The 21,102-nt window shown below is 52.3% G+C and overlaps 1 protein-coding gene across 17 annotated transcripts in view; it reads right to left on the bottom strand.

The window, feature by feature from the left end:
• Positions 1-286: 286 nt before the first annotated feature.
• DBF4B (DBF4B-CDC7 kinase regulatory subunit) overlaps positions 287-21,102 on the bottom strand; it is a 68,574-nt gene continuing 47,758 nt past the window's right edge. For 13 of the 17 annotated variants that reach the window (XM_055387914.2, XM_063706350.1, XM_055387909.2 and 10 more), the window contains 5 exons: positions 20,219-20,264; positions 17,186-17,302; positions 11,433-11,541; positions 11,109-11,233; positions 8,078-10,284 (listed from right to left, as the gene is read on the bottom strand). In XM_055387914.2, the coding sequence (XP_055243889.1) occupies positions 9,312-10,284; positions 11,109-11,233; positions 11,433-11,541; positions 17,186-17,302; positions 20,219-20,264 (1,370 nt within the window). In that variant the 3' untranslated portion in view covers positions 8,078-9,311. Of the gene's footprint in view, positions 409-7,047; positions 8,031-8,077; positions 10,285-11,108; positions 11,234-11,432; positions 11,542-17,185; positions 17,303-20,218; positions 20,265-21,102 lie in introns of those variants that run through there. The other 4 variants (XM_063706356.1, XM_063706354.1, XM_063706357.1 and 1 more) reach the window with 4 other exon arrangements.

Here is a 21,102-nt window from a genome sequence, read left to right on the forward strand (position 1 = left end):
CTCGGGGTCGACCCGGCGACTGCCCGTCTGGGGCCCGGGGGCAGGGGCGTGGCTGCGGCGCCCGCGTTCGCCCCTCTGTCGTGGTACCCCAGAGAGGCTGCCCCAGCCCCAGCTTGGAGCGCCCCGCTTGACCCCAGGCTGTGGAAGCTGGGGTTGGGGTGGGCAGAGGCTCTTGGCGAACGCCGGGCTCTACGCCTCTGGGATTTCTTGCACCTTCGCTACGGGTCGTGTCACTGCGGAGTCCTCTCACGCCCGCGGTACAGACCCCTTCCCATCGGCTCCTTCTCCCCGCCAAAGATGCCCCGGCCTCCAGGAGGGCTTCAGGGATCGCTGTCACTCCAACCATCAGGAAGGGCTGGCATGTCCGTCTGGGTTCCTGAGTCTCTCACAGGCGTCCTGTCCTTCCTCCTAGATAAAATATAAACTAGCCAGGTCACTTATATGCTGCTAGCATGCCCCATGGCTCCCCCTCCCTTGCTAGTCCCAATCCTTAGGAGCAGAAGACACCTCTGGAGCCCCCCAGCATTCCCTCTCTGGTCAGACTAGGCTGCCCTGTCTGCAAAATACTGGACCTCCCAACCTACATCCCTAGCTGTGCCCTCCACCCAGCTCCTGGGGATGTTGGGTCCCAATACCAGGGCTGGGACCTCAGACTTCTGCTAGGGGTGCTGAAGGCCAGATACCTGAGATGGTGTGGGGTGTGGTAGGGCATGGTGGCTGGGCCGCTGAGTCCCCACCCTGACCTTTTTGGTACCCATGCTAGGGGACCACAGGTCGCCGAAGAACAAGATTGGAGGCAGGAAACCCCTTCCTGGGTCCTCTGCTTCCGCAAGGACCCAGGGCCTCTGCTGGGGATGAGGGAACTGCCTCTAGCTTGTGACACCCCCACCCCCCGCTCTATTTTAGGCCCAGGAGAGGTGAGAAGGCGATTTCCCAGGAGGCGCTGACATCAATGCAGGGAACCAAGTGACTCCCCCCACCCCCAACCACCTGCCATGCCAGACCCAGATGCTCAGTAAGGCTGAGCCAATTCTTCCTTCGCTCTGGAGACATCTTGAGAACCTCCTCCAAGATGTAGGCATGAGGAGGCTCCTGGGAATGAGGGCCTACTAGGTGGTATTCCTGGAAACTCATCATGAGCCCAGAGGGAGAGATTGTGCTCCCCATTTTACAGATGGGGAAACTGAGGCTCTGAGAGGTTATGTGAGCTTCTCAAAGTCACACAGCTGGTGAGAGGCACATCCCATACTCCATGGCCCCACTCCTCTTAGCCACCCCTAGTCCTACTTCCATCTCTGCCCTCCATTTGGGACCAGAGGGGACTGGTATATCTGGTCCCATGCACCCTCACCACACACCCCAGACACGAAGGTGGCTGTCCTGCTCCAGCCTGCCCATGTCCCAGGGCCACATCAGCAAGTCCTGATCAGGAGTGCCCCCCAGTAGGCTGGGTGAGGTTTGTCATTTCACAGTGGGAGCCCGGGGCTGGGAGAGTCTGGGTCCTCCAACATGTTCAAGACCACAGAGCAAGCCCAATCTGTGGTCCAGGCCTCTTCACCAGAGGCATGTTCCTACCACATCGGTGGCCCTGGGACCCTAGACTTCCTGTTGGGGAGACCTGATGAGCGCTAAGAGTGACTCTCCCTGGTGGCACCCTGGACTAGTTCCAGTGGAGACTCGGTCATATGGCTCCCTGGCCCCCATAGCCACTTATATTCCTGGGTTCCCCGGCTCCAAGCAGATCTGGCTAGAACTTACTTTTTTTTTTTTTTTTTTTGAGACAGACTCTCGCTCTGTCGCCCAGGCTGGAGTGCAGTGGCACGATCTCGGCTCACTGCAAGCTCCGCCTCCCGGGTTCACGCTATTCTCCTGCCTCAGCCTCCTGAATAGTTGGGACTACAGGTGCCCGCCACCACGCCCAGCTATTTTTTTTTTTTTTGTATTTTTAGTAGCGACGGGGTTTCACGTGTTAGCCAGCATGGTCTCGATCTCCTGGCCTCGTGATCCACCCGCCTCGGCCTCCCAAAGTGCTGAGATTACAGGCGTGAGCCACTGCACCCGGCTAGAACTTACTATTTTTTTTTTCTTTTGGAGAGTCTCGCTCTGTCACCCAGGCTGGAGTAAAGTGGCAAGATCGTGGCTCACTTCAACCTCCACCTCTGGGGTCAAGTGATTCTCTTGCCTCAGCCTCCCGAGTAGCTAGGACAACAGGCATGTGTCACCATACCTGGCTAATTTTTTGTATTTGTAGTAGAGACGGGATCTCACCATGTTGCCCGGGCTGTTCTCAACCTCCTAAATTCACCATGTTGTCCAGGCTGTCCTCAACCTCCTAAATTCAGGCAATCTGCCTGCCTCCCAAAGTGCTAGGATTACAGGTGTGAGCCACCATGCCTGGCCTAGAACTTTTTTTTTTTTTTTTTGAGATTGAGTTTCGCTCTTTTTTTTTTTTGAGATGGAGTCTCGCTGTGTCACCCAGGCTGGAGTGCAGTGGCGCCATCTCGGCTCACTGCAAGCTCTGCCTCCCGGGTTCATGCCATTCTCCTGCCTCAGTCTCCCGAGTAGCTGGGACTACAGGTGCCCAACACCATGCCCGGCTAATTTTTTTGTGTTTTTAGTAGAGACGGGGTTTCACTGTGTTAGCCAGGATAGTCTCGATCTCCTGACCTCGTGATCCACCCGCCTCGGCCTCCCAGGGTGCTGATGGGATTACAGGGTGAGCCACCGCCCCCAGCTGGAGTTTCGCTCTTGTTGCAATGGCATGATCTCGGCTCACCACAACCTCCACCTCCCAGGTTCAAGCAATTCTCCTGCCTCAGCCTCCCGAGTAGCTGGGATTACAGACATGTGCCACCATGCCCAGCTAATTTTGTATTTTTAGTAGAGATGTGGTTTCTCCATGTTGGTCAGGCTGGTCTCGAACTCCTGACTTCAGGTGATCCACCCACCTCGGCCTCCTAAAGTGCTGGGATTACAGGCATGAGCCCACCGCACCCAGCCGACCTTTTTTTTTTTTTTTTTTTTTTTGAGATGGGAGTCTCACTCTGTTGCTTAGGCTGGAGTGCAGTGGCATGATCTCGGCTCACTGCAATCTCCTTCTGGGTTCAAGTGACTCTCCTGCCTCAGCCTCCCAAGCAGCTGGGATTACAGGTGTGCACCACCACGCCTGGCTAATTTTTGTATTATTAGCAGAGATGGGGTTTCGCCATGTTGGTCAGGCTGTTCTCAAACTCCTGGCCTCAAGCAATCTGCCTGCTTCAGCCTCCCAAAGTGCTGAGATTGCAGGCAATAGACCTTATTTTTTAATTTTTTGAGGGTCTCGCTCTGTTGCCCAGGCTGGAGAACAGTGGCACAATCAGATTCCTGTAACCTGGACCTCTTGGGCTCAAGTCATCTCCTGCCTCAGCCTCCTGAGTAGCAGGGACTACAGGTGGCGTCACCAAGCTTGGCTTTTTTTTTTTTTTTCAGACGGAGTCTTGTTCTGTTGCCCAGGCTGGAGTGCAATGGTATGACCTCGGCTCACTGCAACCTCCTCCTCCCACCGGGTTCCAGCAATTCTCCTGCCTCAGCCTCTCAAATAGCTGGGATTACAGGTGTGCTCCACCATGTCCGGCTAATTTTTGTATTTTTAGTAGAGATGGGGTTTCACCATGTTGGCCAGGCTGGTCTTGAACTCCTGACCTCAAGTGATCTGCCCACCTTGGCCTCCCAAAGTGCTGGGATTACAGGTGTGAGCTACCGTGCCCAGCACTTTTGTATTTTTTGTAGAGATTGGGTTTCATCATGTTGTCCTGGCTGGTCTCAACACCTGGACTCAAGAGACCCATTCAAGGCCGGGCGTGGTGGCTCAAGCTTGTAATCCCAGCACTTTGGGAGGCTGAGGCGGGTGGATCACGAGGTCAGGAGATCGAGACCATCCTGGCTAACACGGTGAAACCCCGTCTCAACTAAAAATACAAAAAATTAGCCAGGCGTGGTGGTGGGCGCCTGTAGTCCCAGCTACTCGGGAGGCTGAGGCAGGAGAATGGGGTGAACCTGGGAGGCAGAGCAGCCTCCCAAAGTGCTGGGATTACCAGGCATGAGGCCGATGCTTGGCTAACAAAATTTCTTTTTGTAGAGACGGGGGTCTTTTTATGTTGCCGAGGCCAGTCTCGAACTCTTGGACTCAAGTGCTCCTCCAGCCTCAGCCTCCCAAAGTGCTGGGATTAGCTTACATCTGTGAACCCTGGCACCCGGCCTTGGCTAGACCTCTTGCCTCTCCCTTGACCACAGTCCCCAGTCCCTGAGGTTCCACCTCCCCTGTCTTATGCTTGCCTCAGCTCTCTTAGGAGCTGTGGGATCCCCACACAGAAAGCTTGCTTCATGTTCTTTCACCCACCGTCCCTCCTGAGGTCAGGGCTGTCTGTTTTCTCATTGGTGGCCCTTCATCAGACTGGGACTTCAGAAGAGCAGGGCTTGTCCTCCTCATCAGACCTGACCCTGATAGCAAGGGCTGTTTTCTGCTTAGATCAGGGCAGGCCTGTGTCTCCCCCTCAAACATAGGGTTCCCTGGGGGGCCCCACCTCAACTTCATAGCTATGGCTGGCTCCTTCGGTCCATCCATTGAGGCTGGGGCCACTATTTCTGCTGCCCTGATGCCACTCTTGGGGTTGCTCTTGCTGAGGGAGCTGTGGGGCCCTGAGGGGTGGGTCTCTGGCCTCCCTTAGGAAGCCCCTTCCCTAGGAGGCCGGAGCCTCCTTCCTTCTGCTGCTCTTCTAGCTCTTCAGCCGATTCTCTCAAATTTTCCTGCATAAGGGCCAAGTTGGGGATGCAGGGCCAAGACCTTGTCTCCGCAACTCCAGGTAAGGGAGAGGTGCTGGTTGCCCCCAGCCCTGGGGTGATACCACCGGCAGTGACTCCTGCCAGTGGAGGCCGTCCAGGCCTGGTGACCAGCCTTAAGGCCTGCAGCACAGACCATGCTAGTCAAGGGGGCAGGATTCAGGTCTCCAGGCTGGGGTCCCAATCCTGCCTCCCCCACAAACTGGCTGTGTGACCTTGAGCAAGCCCGCTGGCCTCTCTGGGCCTTGGTTTCCTCATCCACGACACAGGGGTTAGAAAACCACCCCCCTCACAGTGCTCGTCTCAGGGATGATGGCTGAGCTGCCCATGCTGGGAGCAGCGTCTGGCGCATGAAAGGGGCTCAGTCACCCTGGGCTCGCACCGTCCAAGGCATCAAGGAGCAAACCGGCTCCCTGGCCCTTGCCCAGGACCCCAGGCCTCTCTATGGCTTGGGGTCCTCTCTCTACCCAGCGCAGAGACAACCTGTGCCTGATGTCGTGATGTGGAGGGGTGGCAGCAGGGGAAGTGCCTAGCATTTGGACAGGAAGTTCATCCTGCTTCCTCTTAGATGCCAGCCCAGGGTCCAAGGACCGTTCTTCTCATCTGCATAGCTCTCCCGGGAAACCTCATGCTCCTCCCTCTCAGGCGTCCAAGTGGCCCCTCTTTTAATCTCTGAAGCTCTCAGGCTTCACCAAGGGAGGAGTTGGGGGCACCTGGGGCACCAGGATCCCAGGCACACTCATCCTTTGGGAGGTCTGTGGGGCACAAATACAGTCACACCCATAAGGGCCCAAGTGCCACTTCTCTTCCACAAAAGGGATCCTCCTGGAGCTCAGGAGAGGGCCCTTGGGAGGGGGCCTGGGACAGGGGGTCTCACAGTGCCCCTCAGCAGCTTCGTCCACAAATGCTCACCCAAGATGAGGACGCCAGTTACCAAGGGACACTGCCAGGTGGGAATTAGTGAGAATAAGCTTTATGTAAGTTTAGGAGGGAGGCCTCACAGGCATGTGTGCCTGTGGGTAATATGTTATTTGTTGAGACAATGTGCCAAGCTCTGTGCCACATACCTCACAAACACATCTGATTTCATTCTTGTGATTTCCTAGCGAGGCAGCAACTATGATTATCTCCATTTTTCGTATTTATTTATTTATTTATTTATTTATTTATTTATTTATTTATTTTCGAGACAGAGTCTCGCCCTGTTGCCCAGGCTGGAGTGCAGTGGCACAATCTCGGCTCTGCCTCCCAGGTTCAAGTGATTCTCCTGCCTCAGCCTCCCGAGTAGCTGGGATTACAGGCATGCCACCATGCCCGGCTAACTTTTGTATTTTTAGTAGAGATGGGGTTTCACTATGTTGGCCAGGCTGGTCTCGAACTCCTGACCTCAAATGATCCGCCCGCCTCGGCCTCCCAAAATGCAGGGATTACAGGCGTGAGCCACCGTGCCCAGCCTAGATTACCTCCATTTTTTAGATCAAGAAAACAGTTTGAGCTGGGCACAGCTGAAACTCCCCTGGGAAGGGGAGCCAAGGTCCAGGATGAGGAGGAGTGCTCGGGTATACAGCACTCCTGCTGGTGGCAGGATAGGGAAGGACATAAAAGATTTGCTGGCAGTCACAGCATTTTATTACTGGAAAGGGTCCTGAAATCATCTCATCCAAGCCCCTTACTTAAAGACGAGGAAACTGAGGCCCGAGTAATAAAGGCATTTTTCTGAGGTCACAGTGAGTTGGAGGCAGCTAGCTCCTGCATTCCACCCAGCAGAAGGGAGTTGGGGTGGAGCTACCAAACGGTCACATCTGCCAAGAAGTGAAAGGCTCAGCGAGAAGAGGCAAGAACAAAGGCCTGGGGACTGAGTCTGAGGAAAGTAGTTAGGGCTGGAGGGCTCTTCAGGTGTCTCGGAGCTGACTCAGGGCAGACGGCAAGGCCTGTGCTGAATGAACGAATGAGGGAATGGGCAATGGTGAGGAAGGGCAGGGGAACAGGAGAACCAGGCCACTGAGGGGCTGCTGCGACCAAGGGAGCCAGGCTTCAAGGAGGAAAGAAAGGAGAAAAGGAACCAACTTTGGTCACCAGTAGCCTGTCCATGACCTTGGAATAGATGATCTTAGTGGAATGCTTCAGGCAGAGCTACCCAGGAAGGAAGTGTGGAAGGGAAGGAGGTGAAGAGGAGGCGGTAGGTATAGACCGCAGGAAGGAGCCAGAGAAAAGAAGGCGGGAGCCTTCAAGTATTTAAAGTCGATTTACTGAATCAACTCAAGTGTTTTCCAGGAGAGGAGCATGGCATTTTGGGGCAGAGGGGAAAGGTGGCAAGTCTGAGAAGGAAACCAACAAGAGTGGTTGGCTAGGTGGGCTGGAGGGCCAGGGACAGACAGCGTGACTTGTGGAGGGAGGACACCTCTTCAGAAAGAAATGGCAACATGTTGAAAGGGGGCTGGAATGGAAAGGAGTCTGAGCAGTGCTCACGCCAAGGAGCCACTGCGGGACCTCATTCACATCAAGCAGCACCCATCCATCCTGGGTCAAGTCTCAGGTGTTCTGGGTTCACCTCTAACCTGAGTCTACAGCCAGGAAGCCGCAATGGAGAAATGGCTGAGGAGTGTTCCAGCCTTGGGGTTTGGCCTGGCAGAGATGTCCAAGGTCACGATCATTGAGATAGGAGGGGAAGGCAAGGGTACACAGATGTGAAGTTCGGAGAATGGGTCCTGCAGTTGACAATGAGGGCACCCGAACCCGGCACCACAGGCTTTGTGTGAGCAGCAGGTAAAGGTATACAAGTCTGAGACAGGGGCGAGGGGAAACTTCCTCATGCAGAGGGGTGGTGTCATGGGGAATGAGGCAACCCCATGTCACAAAAGGAAAGGGACAAACCCAGCAGCGTGCAGACATAAGCCACGGTCTGGCTTCAGGGAAGAGGAGTGGGCCCTTAATAGGAATGTCCGCCAGGGCAAAGGAGTTTTCTTGGGAGGGATGGAGGGGCATGTCCTCTGCAGGCGACCACTCCCCAGGCAGCAGAGCCAAGTAAGTGACCAGATGAGACTGGGTAAAGGAGGCTGGGCAGGGACAGAGGCAGCCCTGCTCCCTGGAGCCCTTGGGCAAGGCCGGCAGGAGGGTTGTGGCACTCACACACGTGTGACTTGCAGGAGGTCCCATCCCACCATCTAGTGATTCTGTCCATCGCTGCTGGCCTGCAGCCCTGCCTTGGGTCACTGGAGGGCAGATCAAGGACCGACATATGGCATTCCAGCCCCATCTCTTTGCTATTTGTAATTAACAAATTTATTTACATTTCCTGAACCAAAATTAATTGTAAAATTTAACAGGAAGGGGGTAACATGACCTCTAAGGTGGGCTGTACACATAGTTGCTCTATTTCCAAACTAATAACTTGAGTCCTCACCCATAGCTGGGCCCCCCCTTCTTCCTTTGAAAGGAGACACAGAATAGCACCAGGCTTCCGGAAGCTTCAACATTTAAAGAGACAACTCTTTAAATGCACGGACGCAGAGAAGGGTGAGAAGAACCACGGTACAAATTGTAATGAAAGAAAAAGTGGCCAGAGAATCGATAGCAAACCCATTTCTGTCTTCAGATTAATGGCTTGGCTGCCAGAAATGGGGGGAGGTCCTTGGGGAAGGAGAGGAGGGAGTGAGGGAGGAGGGTGATGTGGAAGTTGGCAGGTGACACACTAGCCCCGGAACAGCCGAACTTCGGGCAGGCAGCTCAAGCTGAGGAGGCAGAGAAGGGCCGAGAGGGGTCCCAGAGGGGGCTCTGGCCACACCCTGGGCTCAGGGGAAAGGTCAGTGCTGGGCCCCAACTAAGTGCCTGGGGGAGGGAGCTCTGTGAGTGGTGCAGCCCAAGCCCCTCCTCTGCTTCATATGTTCCTGAGGATCTGTGTGCGGGAGCGTGGGGGGCTGGGGGAGGGGACAAACACAGGCATTTTGGAAAGCAGGAGCGGCCACATGCTCGTGAGAAAGGAGGCCGGGGTTGGGGGTGGAGCACACCAACAGCTAACCCGCGGCTCTGCAGAGAGGCAAGAGCCTGTGGAGGGCCAGGAAGCCAGGCCACGACTCCTGCTGCCCCAGCTCCTTTGTGGTCCCTCCCCATGCCAACTTCGCCTCTGCCTCCTGGCGTGGGCGGCCAGCCTCAGCTGGGCAAGCCCACTGTAGACTCTGCCTGGTCAGGAACATGGCAGGAGGCGGGGGTAGGAGAGGGCAGCCCCCAGCCCAGATTCTCTCCCAAAGACCTGGCCAGTGGGAGGGGTGGCTCTGTCAGCTCCATGGAGCTGAGCGTGACAGCTGCTTGCTGGACTTCAAAGGCCAGGCCCGGGCCTCCTTCTGGCTCTTTTGGGGAAGTCCTGGGGTTCTGCCCCTCCTGAGTCCTGGTCAGCCCTGGCCGGGTGTGCAGCACCCAGCAGAGGAGTAAGTTGTATCTGTGGCCCTTCAATCTGGAGCTGCCTGGCCCTGTGAAGAGCCAAGCACCTTGGGGACTCATAGGAGCAGCTCTCTGCCAGCATGGGGCTGGGGCTGGGGCTGGGGTTGGGACCAGGGCTGGGAGACAGGGAGACAGGGCACCTGGAGAGGCTGGGGGGCCCAGAGGCATCGGGAACAGCTGGCTCCCGCACTGGCTGGCAGGGGCTGCAGGAGGGAGGTAGACCTGCTCTCTACAGGTGCTCCCGAGGGCTGCACACTGGTAGCTGAGTACAGGGGAGCTGATGGCCAGCCTGGAGCTGTGGGGCAGCTGGGGAGCTGGCCAGCCTCCTGGGATACAGGGCCAGTGGCTGTACACTCAGAATCCTCAGGCCCTGGGGGCCACCCTTTCCCCAGCCAGGAGGGCTGTGTGGCCCAGAACTCTGCTGGTCTGTCTGTGGGCTGCCAGGGGAAGGGGTCTGGGAGAGAGAGGCAGGTCTGTGAGTGGCACAAGGGCTGGAGGGAGGTGAGGAGCCTGGACTCATGGCCTGTAAGGGGAAGAGAGGGAAGATGCTTGCCACTAGTTGTCCTGGTGCCGCAGGGGTTGGGGGCTATTGGGACAAAAAATGAAGCCTGTGGCCAGGAGGCCCCCACTCTCTTCTCAGCACTGCCACTGGGGAACTGAACCTTCCGCTTGTGGCCAAAAAGTGCCAGGTCTGGGCCAGAGGAGAGTTCCATAAAACCAGAGCTAGGCAGGAGGCATTGGCAAGCAGGGCTCCTGGACACTGGTATCCCTGGGGGGTCCACAAACACATCAACTGACACCCCCAGGTCCTGGCAGCTTGCTATAGGTCCAGGTACCTCACCAGTCCCTGCACGTTCAGCTGGTGCCTGCGTGATGTCCACTGTCCCATCCTGCTCTGGGATACCTGATGCCTGGCAGCTGTCTTCTTTCCTTATCCTGGGAGATGCTGCCCTGGGATGGGAGGGCTGATGGGGGTGCAGAGTCTCAGGACAGAGAGGGTCACAATCAGAAGCTGGGGAACCTGACCACCTGTTGGGACAGAACACTGTGAGCTGCAGGTTTCAACTTCACAGCAGGCCTGGGCCAGGGCTGAGGGCACAGGGAGAGCTGCCGCAGCTGGCGGTTCATGTGCCGAGAGAGCTGCCTTCTCTGAGGCCCTGTGTGAAAGTCCTCCTGTTTGGGTCTAACCTGCCGCAGCAGCCAGCACTGTGTGCACTTCTCTTGGCTCTGCGGCCTGTGGTTGGGGCCGGCCAGAGGAATAGGTTAGAGGCTATTCCATTTCATGACTTCACAGAGGAGGCTGTGCCCTTTGGCAGCTGAAGAAAGCAGCGCAGTGCCTCGCTGTGCAAGTTGAGCTTGAGGTGGAGATTTGGGGTGAGAGGTGAAGCCACAGCCCCAGGTGGGAGAGGGTCTGCCTTGCTGGCAGCAAGGGGAAGCAGGGCTCAGAGGGCCCTGGAATTCCCACCAAACCCCATGCAGTCCTTCTTTCTGGGGGTGACTTCTACAGAGGGGAAAGACTTTGCTTTTCACCTATCTAGGAGAGGCCCAAGCACTAACCCCCTGCTCCCTGGCCAGAACTGCTTATCAACCACATCAAAGCCCGTGGAGTAGGAAGGGAGCCACAGTCTAGTCTGGGTCTAGTCTTCATCAACTGAAGCCACAAATGGAGGTCTTTTTATTTTTTTTGGCCAGCCCCAAAACAAACAGGACTGAGGATAAGGGGAAAGGAAGGTGAGAAAAGAGGAAAACATCACAGTCTGGTCCCAGCAGCCACCAACCTGAGGGTCTCTTCCCACCCAGAGGGCAACAGAGGAGAGTGCAGACACAGTTGTGCCTGCCAGCGTGGCACTCACCTGGGGAGGCCAGCCTGGAAAGGGATGTCTGCAAAGCTGTGGCTGAGCTGAGCAATGATCCTGTCCACTTCTGCATATAGATGGGCTTCCAGGGCAAAGCTCCGGTGCTGGGCACTCTGAAGATGCTGCCGGCGGGGGAGAAGAGCACAGGGCATTAGATGAGGCCTGGGGGGAGGGGGACATGGAAGCTGACCTCCCAGCCCATGCTCTGGCCCTGGAGGACAGCCATAGCAGCGTAGAGATCACATAGGAAGGACTCATCCCCAGCGAGCAGGCTCCCTCAGGGCACTCTAGGAGCAGCTGCTTAGTGGGGAAGGGGCTCACCACATGGAGCTCCTCGAAGGCCTCCTGACAGCACTCGCAGTAGCCTTTCTTCCTCCTGGGCATGGTGCGGGCAGCTGATCGCGGGCTTGGCTCTCCATCCTTGGATTCTCTGGGGAGGGTACATAGTGCGGCAAAGTGGTTACTGCTGGGGCCCTTGGGGGAGGAGCCACTACTTAGAGCCTGGAGCCTAGGTCAGGGAGGGGAAGGACCAAGATGGCCAAGGGGCTGTGCAGGCACCGGCAGGCAGGCCTTCCCTGAGCTTGGTACCAATCATCTAAGAATGGCAAGAGGGGAACAAGGAAGAAGACGTCTGGAGACCTCCCTGTGGGCAGCCTGTCTTATCTCTGTCCTTCTCTCTCTCTCTTTTTTTTTTTTTTTTGAGAGAGTCTAGCTTAGTTACCCAGGCTGGAGTGCAGTGGTGCGATCTTGGCTCACTGCAATCTTCACCTCCTGGGCTCAAGCCATTCTCCTGCCTTAGCCTCCCGAGTAGCTGGGATTACAGGCGCCCGCCACCATGCTCAACTCATTTTTGTATTTTCAGTAGAGACGGGGTTTCACCATGTTGGCCAGGTTGGTCTCAAACTCCTGACCTCAGGTGATCCACCTGCCTTGGCCTCCCAAAGTGCTGGGATTACAGGTGTGAGCCACCGCGCCAGCCATCTCCGTCCTTCTCTTAAACGACAGGTGAGGATGGGATGGTGATGGCAGCAGCAAGAATCCCTTGTAGGAATTCCAACTCTGTGCTCAAACCTACACCCACATTCATGAGACCTGAAAGATGAAAGGGAAAAGGTCTCAACCACAGTGAAGGGACTGCTCTTCTTTTCCACCCTGAATGTCTCCCCAGCTTGGTTCAGTCTGTCCCTTCCCTCATGCTGCCTTGGATCTCTCACAGCTGTCCTCACTGTCCGCTAGGACTTTCAAACCTTCCTCAAACCTGACTTCTTTTTTTTTTTTTTTTTTTTTGAGATGGAGTCCCGCTCTGTCACCCAGGCTGGAGTGCAGCAGCACGATTTCGGCTCACTGCAACCTCCACCTCCTGGGTTCAAGTGATTCTCTTGTCTCAGCCTCCCGAATAGCTGGGATTACAGGAACACACCACCACGCCTGGCTAATTTTCTTTCTTTTTTTTTTTTTTTTTTTTGTATTTTTAGTAGAGACAGGGTTTCACCATGTTGCCCAGGCTCGTCTCAAACTCCTGACCTCAGGTGATCCGCCCACCTCAGCCTCCCAAAATGCTGGGATTACAGGACTGAGTCACCACATCCGGCCAAGCCTGAATTCTTATCTGAATATCAGCCCCACATTTCTAACAACCAAAGGGCATTTCTATCTGGCTGTCCAGCAAACTCGACAAGTCCAAAACACTCCTTTTAAAGACTTCCTAAGTATGACACAAAACCCAGAAGATATACAGAAAAACTCATAAATTCAGCTACATACAACTTTAAAATACGTATGCATGGCAAAGAATCATTTATGCATGGCAAAAAATGATATGGTTAGGCTTTGTGTCCCCACCCAAATCTCATATTGAATTGTAATCCCTATAATCCCCAAGTGTCAATGGAGAGACCAGGGGGAGATAACTGAATCAGGTGGTTTCCCCCATGCTATTCTCGTGACAGTTCTCATGAGATGTGATGCTTTTGTAAGGGGCTCCTCCCCCTTCACTCAGCACTTATCCCTCCTGCCACCTTGTGCAGAAGGTGCCTTGCTTCCCCTTTGCCTTCCATCATGATTGTAAGTTTCCTGAGGCCTCCCCAGCCATGCTGAACTGTGAGTCTATTAAACCTCTTTCCTTTACAAATTACCCAGTCTCAGACAGGTCTGTATAGCAGTATGAAAATGGACTAATATAGCAAAGTTAAAAGACAAACCACAAACTTGGGGTTTTCTTGTCTTTTAAAAGTATTTACAACTTCTCTGCTCAGGGAGGCTTAGGAAAAAATATATATATATTGATTTATTTACAACTGCCAGGTACAGTGGCTCACACTTATAATCCCTGCACTTTGGGAGGTCAAGGTGGGAGGATCACTTGGGCGCAGGAGTTCGAGAACAGCCTGGGCAACATGGTGAAACCCCACCTCTACAAAAAATATAAAAATTAGCCAGGTGTGGTGGTGCACACTTGTACTCCCAGTTACTTGGGAGGCTGAGATGGGAGGATTGCCTGAGCCTGGGAGGTGGAGGTTGCAGTGAGCAGAGAAAAGAAAATATTTAGAACTAATAACAAAGAGCTCATTTTTCTAATATGAGAAGGGCTCCTTACAAATCATTAAAGTGATCAATAACCAAATAAAAAATGGGCAAAGTATAAAAAGAAGGTTCACATAAAAAGAGATTCAAACAACCAAACATATGCAAACTTACTTAGCCTCATTCATAGTAAGAAAAAACAAAAATTATAATTATACTGAGATACAGTTTTTAATCTGTTATACTGAAGGTCAGCATATCTGCCAGTCACAGCATGAGGCAAGGGGATGGGAAACAGCCTCTCTCATGCAGTGCAGGTAAACATATAAGTTGGTATCCGCTCCACGAAAAGCCATTTGGCTGAATTTATCAAAATTATAAATGCATATATGTTTTGACCCAATATTTCTACCTTTAGGAATTTATTCCACAAATATACTTGAACAATTGCAAATTTACTCTGAACATGATTTTCATTGGAGCTAATCTAAGCATCCATGAATAACAGACTGGTTAAATAAAATACAGTAAATACATTCCATACAATGGAATAACGGATACCCTGCAGCCATAAAAGGGAATGCAATTTTTTTTTTTTTTTTTTGAGACAGGGTCTACTCTGTCACCCAGGCTATTGTGCAGATTCACCACCTTGGCTCACTGCAACCTCTGCTTCCCATGCTTAAGCAATTCCCCAGCCTCAGCCTCCTGAGTAGCTGAGACTACAGGCTTGCACCACCATGCCTGGCTAATTTTTGTATTTTTAATAGAGGTGGGGTTTCGCCATGTTGCTCAGGCTGGTCTCAAACTCGTGAGCTCAAGTGATCCACCTGCCTCAGTCTCCCAAAGTGCTGGGATTACAAGTATAAGCCACTGTGTCTGGCCAGATTTTTTAAAAATATAAAAATAGAGATGGGGGGGGTGGTCTCATTATGTTGCCCAGGCTGGTCTCGAACTCCTGGCCTCAAAGTGATCCTTCCCCCTTGGCCTCCCAAAGTGCTGGGATTACAGGTGTGGTCTATCTCCAGAGATAGTTCATGGATATACAAGTACATGTGTATCCTTCGTTCCCTCTTCTTACATAAAGAATCATATAGGCTGGGCGTGGTGGCCCACGCCTGTAATCCCAGCATTTTGGGAGGCTGAGGTGGGTGGATCACGAGGTCAGGAGTTCAAGACCAGTTGGCCAACATAGTGAAACCCCATCTGTACTAAAAACACAAACAATTAGCCGGGCGAGGTGGTGTGCACTGTAATCCCAACCACTCAGGAGGCTGAGGGAGGAGAATCGCGTGAACCTGGGAGGCGGAGGTTGCAGTGAGCAGAGATCACGCCACTGCACTCCTGCCTAGGCAACAGTGTGAGACTCATTCTCAAAAAAAAAAAAAAAAAAAGAATCATACAGTATTGACTATGCTGGATGTTACTTGCTTTTTCTTTTCATGCTGCCCCAGGCTGCGCTCTCCATTTGGCAGGGGTGAGGCACCACTCGGATCTCCTCCAGCCTCTACCCCTGGGAGGAAGGTTGCACCAGTGAGGGGATAGAACTGGAGGCTGGGTGTGGAATATAGACTTTTCACATTAAACCATTTGTAACACAAATTTTAAACTTTTTAAATTTTAAACATTTTAAACTTTAAAATATAATAATGATTTCAAAAATGTAAAAATTTAAACACTTCTTCCTACACATATTTTCCACATACACACATGCCTGGAACTTTGATGTCCCACCAGGGCCAACTCCCTGCCTAGGCGCCTCACATGCAGATACCAAAGCTTCATTGCTTCATCTTCCCTTTACAGCCTCTTAGCTCCTCTGTGATCCCAAGGCCATCCCAGGCCTAGCATCACTGCCAGCGCCAAGCCTGGGCCACCTTCTGACTGGCTCTCCCTGGTATCCCTTGTATTGGGACTTAACCTCACCTCTTTCTCTCCTTGCTCCCATTTCATCTACTGCCACATTCCCTTAATTTTTTCCCTCCTATTTGTACTATTTTCTTACCCACAGCCTTTGTCAGCTGATGGAAACCACAGAGCCTCCTTGGCCCCAGGAACTCCAGGGCTGAGAGTCTGCTCTGTTCTCTCCTTGTCTATAACCCCACAGCCCAGAGGTTAGAAAGGGTCTGAGAAGGCATCTCGCCCATCACCTGAGCTGAATTCCTTCTCTACTTTGGTTAATGAGGGTTCAAATTCTCAAACATCTGCAGAGTAGAAACATTAACAAGCCCACAAGCCATGAGCCACGTAATGCAGCGATCTTCTCCCCCGCCCCGCCCCTTAGTTATTCCTGACGTTTGGCCCAACCAGTTTAAACTTTGATATTCACTGAAATCACCTGAGAGCTTGTAAAATGCAGCTTTTGGGGCTCCATCATCAGATATTTTGATTCTATAGATATGGGGTGGAGTTTAGGAACCTGCATCAGGGTTTCACTCTGTCACCCAGGCTGGAGTGCAGTGGCACAATCATAGCTTACTGCAACCTTGAACTCCTGGGCGCAAATGATTGTCCTGCCTTAGCCATCTGAGTAAGTGGGACTACAGGCACTTGTCATCACGCTTGACTAATTTTTTTTTTTTTTTTTTGAGAAGGAGTCTCACTCTATTGCCCAGGCTGAAGTACAGTGGCACAATCTCAGCTCACTACAACCTCCGCCTGCCGGGTTCAAGCGATTCTCCTGCCTCAGCCTCCCAAGTAGCTGGGATTACAGATGTGCACCACAATGCCCGGCTAATTTTTTTTTTTGTTTGCATTTTTAGTAGAGAAGGGGTTTCACCATATTGGCCAGGCTTGTCTCAAACTCCTGACCTGAAGTGATCCGCCCAGCTTAGCCTCCCAAAGTGCTGGAATTACGGGCATGAGCCACTCTGTCTGACTCATAATTTTTTGCACTTTTATTTTTATTTTTTTTTTGTAGAGGCAGAGTCTTGCTATGTTTGTGTGCCCAAGTTGGTCTCAAACTCCTGGCCTCATGTGATCCTCCCACTTTGGCATCTCAAAGTGCTGAGATTACAGGCATCAGCCACTGTGCCCAGCTAGAACTTGTATTTTTAATTAAAGAGACCCCAGGGGACTCTGATAATGGTGGTCTATAGATATGAGTTTGAGAAAGCGGTCTATTGTCTTCTGTGTATACTCGGTAAACCCTGCCGAGTGAGGTAACTGCTGGGTGCACCATGTCTGGTTGCAATGGTCCATGCTCTGGGGGAAACAGTGCAGGCCAGGGGTTCTGGGCGGACAGGGTAAGAGTGCTGTATCTCAGCAGTGAATTAACAAATAAGTCTTCTTCGACCCTTAAGGAGAAGGGGGTGCCCTTCACAACCCTGGCACCTCCCTTTCTTCTTCAAGTTTCTTCTTCAGTACGGATGAAGAACACAAAATAAAATGGATGAACGCTCCTAGTCTCTCTTCTCTGGGCTACATTCCCAGAATAGACTTTGCCTAAGGAGCAAACACATGGCCATTCCCAAATCTGACCAGCAGGCCCCCGATGGGGAGCACTTTGGCCTGTAACCAGCCCTTGGTACTCAGGAACCAGAAAGACCCACCTGGTATGGTGCATGCTGCCCAGGGTCGTCGGGGCCTCAAAGGGACTTGCATCTTTGGGTCCAAGAAAAGAAATTTCAGGAAAGGATTTAAACTGATGATGGAAAGGACGAAACTTCCTGCAACAGAGAAAACTTCCACTTTGACTACAATGGGGAAGGTAAAGGCTGAGGAGGGGGCCTCGCCCAATGCCCTAGAATTCCAGCCCTGATAAAGTGGACTCTCACCTCCACATCTTTTAAATTCTATAACAAAACTCATCAGCCTTTCTAGGTTAAATTAATACGTATGTTCTCCCTGTCTACTTTTCTTTTTTTTTTTTTTGAGACAGAGTCTCGCTGTCGCCCAGGCTGGAGTGCAGTGGCGCGATCTCAGCTCACTGCAAGCTCTGCCTCCCAGGTTCACGCCATTCTCCTGCCTCAGCCTCCCTAGTAGCTGGGACTACAGGCGTCCGCCACCATGGCCGGCTAATTTTTTGTATTTTTAGTAGAGACGGGGTTTCGCTGTGTTAGCCAGGATGGTCTCGATCTCCTGACCTTGTGATCCGCCCACCTCAGCCTCCCAAAGTGCTGGGATTACAGGCGTGAGCCACCACGCCCGGCCCCTCCCTGTCTACTTTTCAAACTCATACCACTGCCTCCCTGGAATCCTATAAGCACCCTCTGGGCTTATCCTATTTTATATCTAAGGAAATGAAGCCCAAGAGGTTCTGTGACTTGCTCAAGGGCTCACAAATAGTTAAGCGGCCAAGGTCAGATCAGAAGCCACATCTCCAGACTCCTGGTCTACTTTTCCCCACCTTCCCATTTGTTTCTTGACCCTACAACAATCTTTGAGGACTCTAGCCTGGCAGATTCTAAATGGAAGAATGTTTAAACCAGAACAGTTATTTCCCTGTTCTGTGAAGTGTTCTTGGTGGTCCTTAGAACTATCTGAGGGCTGTGTTCTGAAAGGAGAAGACAGGCACAGTGAAGGTTCTGGATAGTCAGACCTGGACTGAGTGGTTCTGGCAGTGTGCCTCAAGTTGCAAACATTTAAGAGATTTGCAGAGACAGAAGTGATCTGTGTATACTTCGCAAACCCTGCCAAGTGAGGTAACTGCCAGGTGCACCATGTTTGGTTGCAATGGTCCATGTTCTGGGGGAAACAGTGCAAGCCAGGGATTCTCAGGGAGCAGGGTAAGAGTGCTGTAGCTCAGCAGTGAATTAACAAATAAGTCTTCTTGGACCCTTAAGGAGAAGGGGGTACCCCTCACAACCCTGGCATGTTTCTTTCTTCTTCAATGATATTGTTTCTGCTTAGGGGCTTGAAACTTGAGGATGGGCAGGCTAATAGGCCTAATAGGCTTTGAATGCACCTGCTTCAAGACAGCACATAAAAAAAAATCACAAGAGGCTGGGCACTGTGGCTCCCACCTGTAATTCCAGCACTTTGGGAGGCCGAGGCAGGTGGATCACCTGAGGCCAGTTCGTGATCAGCCAGGCCAACATAGCCAAACCCCGTCTCTACAAAAAATACAAAAATTAGCTGGGCATGGTGGTGAACACCTTTAGTCCCAGCTACTCGGGAGGCAGAAGAATCGCTTGAATCTGGGAGGCAGGGGTTGCAGTGAGCCGAGATTGTGCCACCACACTCCAGCCTAGGTGATGAAGTGAGACTCCGTCTCAAAAAAAAAAAAAAATTTCACAAGAAATCTCAGCACCAGTTGGATCTCCTCTCTGGCCTATAATGCCAGGAATATGTGTACCCCTCTCTGGTGACAATGATATACCTGTGCCTGCCATGTGCAGTGCACATACTGAGGCTGTAACAGTGCCTTTCAGCCGTTGCATATGTGTCATGATTACCTACATTTAAATAGGTGTGAAGGGGCTGGGGATGAACACGCACTCCATCCCACTGGAACTGGAAGACAGCACCTCTGTACCATCCCATTGTTCTCTCCACTTGCCTTTGGGCCACCAAAGCCAGTGCAGCACTGTCTGCAGGTGCTGAGAAGTGACCCTGGGCTTGTCTGGAGGATGGGCAGGCATGCCAGGCTCCTAGGGCTGGTCTCAGCTGCCCTGCCCTTCCCTGTCTGAGGCACACAGACAATTCTGTCCTCAGTAGTCTCTGCTGGATATACATGGACTTATTTCCTTTAAAAAATTTATTTAGTCTGAAAATGCCTTTTTGGAAAAAATATTAAAAACAAAAATTTAAATTTTGAGATAATTATAGATTCACATAGACTTTCGATCTTGTACTTACTGAAGATTCAGTGATAACCAACATGGCTGCTAATAGCTCATTAGGTTAACATTGTCAATGGGACCCTCCTGCTCTGAGGGAAGAGGAGATCATAATGGTGGACAGAGAAGACACAAGACAGGGTAGGCAGGACACCTGGATTCTAGCCTTGGGCTGCAATTTATTAGCAAGGTGGCTGTACACAAGTCCCTTCCTTTCTCTGACCTCAGTTTTCCCCATTAGGAAGAGATGGGCTCTCCTCATGCTTTTTTCACCCAGGGCTGTCAGGAGGTAACATGAGCCAGAAAACGATTTTCAAAGTGAAACAGAAAGGCTTTATCAAGTACAGGGTGGCCTGACAAGGGAATCCCCAGTACCACCCCTAGCACCCTAATTTCAGCCAAGATGATGTCTTGGACTATACTAGCACTGTGACTGGGTAATGATTTGACATGAAATGTCAGCATACACCCAAGGGGAAAGGAGTTGCAATAATGAGCCTGCATGGGACACCATGAGCTCATAGAGCAGAGTATTAAATGGAAGTAATTCACACACAGGATCATTAACCTCTGACTCATCTCCAGGAGGACTATTCACTGTATAATGCCACTCTCAGAGGCTCCTCCTGGTTTGCGTGAGACTTCTCTATGACAATGGGAGAAAGTGGCTTCTCAGGAAGATGAAGGTGCAGGGTTAAGGGGCTCCATGTCTTCACATTAGCTTGAGGCCCCTGAGCACCCCTCCCTCCTCCCTCCTCTGTGCAGGCCTAGCTGGGGCAAGCAGAGAAAGGAGGTCCCACTCACCTGCTTTCATCTTCGATTTTGAGGAACGGGGCCTTCAGTCTGGCCACTGAAAGGGGAAGAATGCACACATCAGCTATCTGTCTGCCCCTGTGCAGGGCCTGCACCACACATGCAGGAAATGCTGAGAGGGAAGGCTCTGCCAAAGCCTAAGAGCCTTGCAAGAGCTGGAAATCATGCCACCCCAGGCTGCGCTCTCCATTCACTCAGATCTCCAGCCTCTACCCCTGGGAGAAAGGTTGCACCAGTAGGGGGATAGGCTGCAGTGTAACTGCAGCCCTAGATGGGCCCTCCCTCTGCAGGACGCAGGAGCTCCTGTGTGTGGATTCTGGAGGCTATCGACCAACCAAAGATGCCACCACCATCAGACACCTGGCTGGTTTGGTGGGAGAAACCCAGCCCCTGATGGCTTCTGCTAAAAGCAGGGTGGGGGTGGTCATTCCCACAAAGTCCCAGGTCCTTCCTAGCCCTTTGCTTCTGGAGCCTCAGGATACTGAGGGGCCTAAGAACAACTCCCAGGCAGAATGCTCCAGGAGGACCCTGGGTTTTTTGGAGGGGAAGCAGAGAGGAAGAGGGATAAAGAGTGTTTAGTGGTCTTATTAGCAGGATGGTAGAAAAATATCACAGGTGAAATCTGGTTCCTGAAAAAACAGGGCAAAGGAGTGCTGAGAAGATGAATTTGGAGTCAATTAAGAGACTCACCCCTATTAGATAGTTATTCGCATAGCTTACAAAATCCCTTAGGCATCAGGACCCACAGTGACCAGGAGTCCTGTCGAAGGGGCAGCCAAGGCAGCTGAAATCCTGGGCCCATCTGACAGCCATAAATTCCCCAAAGACGCTGGCACCTTACAGCTCCCAACTGTACTTGAGGCCACCAGTAGCAC

The sequence above is a fragment of the Gorilla gorilla genome, chromosome 4 (genome assembly GCF_029281585.2).
Source record: "Gorilla gorilla gorilla isolate KB3781 chromosome 4, NHGRI_mGorGor1-v2.1_pri, whole genome shotgun sequence".
Lineage (NCBI taxonomy): Eukaryota > Metazoa > Chordata > Mammalia > Primates > Hominidae > Gorilla > Gorilla gorilla.